The following is a 4,810-nucleotide window of genomic DNA, read 5'->3' on the forward strand; positions in this document are numbered from 1 at the left end:
ATACAATCAAAGATCATTACGTTCAATGAAAACTATAAGCATTGACAAAGCACTTGCAACTATGACATCATGTCACTCATGTTAGGAATTGAACTTAACGCGATCGTGACTAGCGACCTTCACTACATATGAATATAAGTGTGTGACGATTATGTGAAACAACCTTATATTCTAGCAACATATTCATGCAAGCCAATTAAGTGTCGACCCCTAATTAACAAACACAAATAAGTTATTACTCGCACAGTTAAGCCAATTGCATTCACGATTCAAGAACTCATAACTGGAATTTATTAAATCAACTTGCATACATAGTCATGGCTTCGAAATTACCCCTAACCAATAGGGGTTTAGCCACTCATGTTCGTAGCAAAACGAAAGGAAAAGAAATTAAACATTGAAAGCATAAAACGAATTACACCTAGAATGCACCAACGATGAAGCTTAAGCATCCAAGAGTCCTTCCTTCTTTCTCCTTGCTGCTGCACACGAATGGGTGAGTTTTGGGGGTTATGAATGGTGTAGAACGATGGGTTTATGACTGGGATAGGTGTATGGGACGGCTAGGGTGGTTTTTGGTCAGAAAATTTGGTGAATGGTGAAGGATAGGTGCGGCAGAGAGAGTGGTGATGTTTCTGGCGTGAATGGGACTGAATGGGCAGATTCTTGGGCATTTGAATGATGTAGAATGGATGGAGGATGTATGGAAGTGTTTAGGGTTGATGGGTGGTGCGGCTAGGGTGGTTTTGTGGCAGAAATTTGGGTGAATGGTGAAGGAATGGGGCTGTTGAAGATGGAGAATGGTTTCTGGCGTGAAGGATTATTTTCTGGATGAATGGCCCCGTTTGTGGCTGCACAAACATGTTTATTTAAAGGGATTAGGAAATTAAAAACCCTAGGCTAATTAGGTAATCAGAAATTAAGTCTAAGGATTCTAGAATTAGGAAATAAATCAGAAAATTAAAGGAAAGGGCAAGGGAAATTCGGCTAGGGTTTAAAACACAAAAGGAAGGTGTTTTAAAGCATAAAAACAGGAAATAAGGAAGAGGAAATGCAAAGGGGGGTGCGGCAAGGGTTCAAAAGGGTTCTAGGCTTTTGTTTTGTGTCCTAGAATGCTTAGAAAGTCTTCATAATTGCTGGAACTTTTAGGGACAATTAGGAAAAATCAAACCAAAGTAGGAAACCTTGGCTTAACTTTCCTACTTCAAGTAGGAATCCTTGTTGGAGGAGGAATCCTTGTTCTTCTAGGAATCCTCATGTGATTAGGAATCCATCTTCAATTAGGAATCCTCTTGTGATTAGGAATCCATCTTCAATTAGGAATCCTTCCTCGATTAGGAATCCTCCTTCATGTAAGCACTTTCCTACTTCAACTAGGAAACCTTGTTCAAGTAGGAATCATCATCTTCAAGTCTTCAAATTCGTCCAAACCTTGGCTCCAATTATGTGATAATCATTCCAAGCCCAATTTTGCTCCAAAAAGCTCCAAAATGCATCTTCTTGCATCCTTTGGCCTTAAAACCTGAAAACACATAAAACTAGCTTAAAAGACTACTTTAACTAAGAAAACACCATGGAAATGCATAAGAACTAGCTAACTAAGGCGCATAAATATGCTCCTATCATTGTGCAACCTTCGAGAAATCCTTGATAAACCTACAATAGAATCCTGCATGGCCAAGAAAAGAACGAACCTCTCTAACCGAAGTAGGAGAGGGTAAGTGACGTACAAGATTGATCTTTGATTTATCAACCTCCATTCCTTTTTCAGAGATGATATGTCCTAAAACTATGCCTTGCTTAACCATGAAATGACATTTTTCCCAATTGAGAACAAGGTTAGTTTCAACACATCGTTTTAAGATCAGACTGAGATTATGCAAACAACCATCAAATGAATCACCAAAAACGCTGAAATCATCCATAAAAACTTCAATGATTTTCTCTACATAATCAGAAAATATGCTCATCATGCATCTTTGAAATGTAGCAGGTGCATTACATAAACCAAAAGGCATGCGACGATATGCAAAAGTACCGAAGGGGCATGTAAAAGTGGTTTTTTCTTGATCTTCGGGTGTTATGACAATTTGATTATAACCAGAATAACCATCAAGAAAACAATAGAAAGCATACCCGGCTAATCTCTCAAGCATTTGGTCGATGAACGGCAATGGGAAGTGATCCTTCCTTGTTGCGGCGTTTAGCTTCCTATAATCGATGCACACCCTCCAACCGGTTTGAATGCGTTGAGGAACAAGTTCATTCTCGGCATTTGCAACCACCGTCACTCCAGATTTCTTCGGAACGCATTGAACGGGTGAGACCCACTTGCTATCCGAGATTGGATAGATTACGCCACAATCCAACAGCTTGATTACCTCATTCTTCACAACTTCCATCATCGGAGGGTTGAGACAGCGTTGAGCCTCTCGGGATGTTTTGGAACCCTCCTCTAGAAGTATGCGATGCATGCATGTAGTAGGGCTAATTCCCTTGATGTCGGCCAATGTCCATCCAATTGCCGTTTTGTACTCCTTAAGCACTCGCACCAATTTGCTCTCTTCTTGTGCCGTGAGTGAGGATGAAATAATGACGGGCAACGTGTCATTCTCGCCCAAGAAAACGTACTTCAAATGACTAGGTAACGACTTAAGTTCAAGTGTAGGTGGCTGTACCACTGAGGGAAGCATTTTATTAGCCGAAACTGAACTTGAAATAGGGTCCGAATACTTACCCGATTGTGATGGCAATGACTCAAGGGCAGCCACCATCTCAAAGACTTCTTCACTAGGGAGCACGGCAATGGACTCCAATTGCATGCCGTGGGCTTCCTTGGGGTTTGATTCCATGTCCTTGAACGTCTTTCCTTGTGCAATGGCCAAATCAAGTGCATCATCCTTCAAATTGTCCAAATGGTCCTGCGACAAAGCATCAATTACATCAATAGCAAAACATGAATGGGTTTCATTAGGAAATTTCATAGAATCAGAGAGATTGAAATTAATAACTTCCCCATCAAATTCCATCGTTAGAGTGCCATTATAGACGTCAATCTTCGTCCTAGCAGTCTTCATGAATGGCCTTCCAAGGAGGATGGGTAATGAAGGGGCATGGTCCGATTCATCCATCTCAAGTACGTAGAAGTCCGTCGGGAAGATCAAATGATTAACCTGCACTAACACATCTTCCAAAACTCCCTTTGGATAGGCGTTAGATCTATCGGCTAATTGTATGATTACACCATCGTTTTTCAACGCTCCTAGGTTCATAGATGCATAAATTGAATATGGCATGACATTTATAGATGCACCTAGGTCTAACATGGCAGATTCAAACCTAGAATTACCAATAACACACGGAATTGTAAAACTACCCGGATCTTTGCATTTTGGGGGCAGCTTGCGTTGTAAGATGGCTGAGACGTTTTCACTTACTTTGACCACCTCCTTGGTCGAAATCCTCCTCCTATTGGTGCAAAGTTCCTTCAAGAACTTGGCGTACCTCGGGACTTGCTTGATTGCATCCAAAAGGGGGATATTGACTTGAACTTTCCGAAACGTCTCCAAAATGTCTTTTTCCGCTTCTTTTTTCTTTGTTTGCTTAAACCTACTAAGAAAAGGAACATTTGCAGGGAAATCATTAGTAGAAACTGAACTTGACACGTTTTTACCTTTATTGGATGAATTGGACGAATTGGGATCACTTGGAACTTGCGGCACATTTGGTTCCACCTTGGCCGTGAGTGGCCTTTGTTCCTCCTCTTCAATTCTCAACTCTTCCTCCTCGTTGGAACGTGGCTTGGATGGGTTGAGGTCAGATCCGACTTGCTTTCCACTTCGCAAATGCATAGCTTTTGCAGATTCAAATCCACCTTTCGGATTGATCACCGTTGAGCTAGGCAACCTTCCTTGCTCACGAAATTGCCCCATGAACTCGACAATTTGTCCCACTTGCTTCTCCAAGTTGTCCACCCTCTTGTCTTGGATTTGCCTCTCTTTGTTTTGAGTTTGGACTTCCTGCGTCAAAGTAGTAAGTAATTGAAAAATCTTATCATTATCACTTGAATTACCTACATTGCTTTGGGCAGGTTGTGCTTGGACTTGTGGTGGTGCCAACGGCTTTTGATAGAACCCCGGGGGTTGTTGCCTAAATCCGCCTTGTTGTTGGCCTTGTTGGGGGTCTCGCCATTTGAAATTCGGATGATCACGCCAACCGGGATTGTAAGTATTGGAAAACGGATCACCACTTGATTGATATTGGTTGCCATATCCCACGGCATTGAGTGTTTCCCATCCTCCATTCTCGATTAATTGTGGGCACTTGTCCGTAGGGTGTCCTTGCGTGGAGCATACGCCACAAGAAGCTACGGTTTTGACTTTTGGACCTTCCACCACCTGAGAAAGCAACATAGTAAGGTTAGCCATTTGATTTTGAAGTTCAGTTATGGCACTTACCTCATTGACTTGTTGTTGCCGTGGCATGCTCCTTTGTCCAACACTTTCGTATTGTTGAGCGTTCAACGCTCGATTAGCAATCAACATCTTTGCAGCTGTAGGGGTCTTATCCACCAATGCTCCTCCCACTGAGGCATCTAGCATTTGACGTTCAATTGGTAGAAGTCCCACGTAGAAGTATTGTAGAAGTAGTTCCTCCTTCATTTGATGTTGTGGACATGAAGCAACAAGAGATTTAAAACGTTCATAATAAGTAGGAAAGGATTCACCTTCATCTTGTTGAATGCCAATTATCCTTTTACGTAGGAGGATGACTCGAGAAGTTGGGAAAAACTTCTCCAAGAAAGCTCGTT

The 4,810-nt window shown here is 41.8% G+C and overlaps 1 protein-coding gene across 1 annotated transcript; it reads right to left on the reverse strand.

Moving 5' to 3' along the window:
- Window positions 1-268: 268 nt before the first annotated feature.
- Window positions 269-4,519, reverse strand: LOC139191626 (uncharacterized). Its single transcript, XM_070812570.1, has 2 exons — window positions 2,137-4,519; window positions 269-1,522 (listed from the first exon to the last, which is right to left on the reverse strand). The coding sequence occupies exons 1-2, from the start codon at window positions 4,482-4,484 to the stop codon at window positions 1,516-1,518; spliced, it is 2,355 nt and encodes a 784-aa protein (XP_070668671.1). The 5' UTR covers window positions 4,485-4,519; the 3' UTR covers window positions 269-1,515.
- Between the last annotated feature and the right edge of the window lie 291 nt (window positions 4,520-4,810).

Source organism: Malus domestica, chromosome 14, assembly GCF_042453785.1.
Source record: "Malus domestica chromosome 14, GDT2T_hap1".
In the NCBI taxonomy this organism is placed as follows: domain Eukaryota; kingdom Viridiplantae; phylum Streptophyta; class Magnoliopsida; order Rosales; family Rosaceae; genus Malus; species Malus domestica.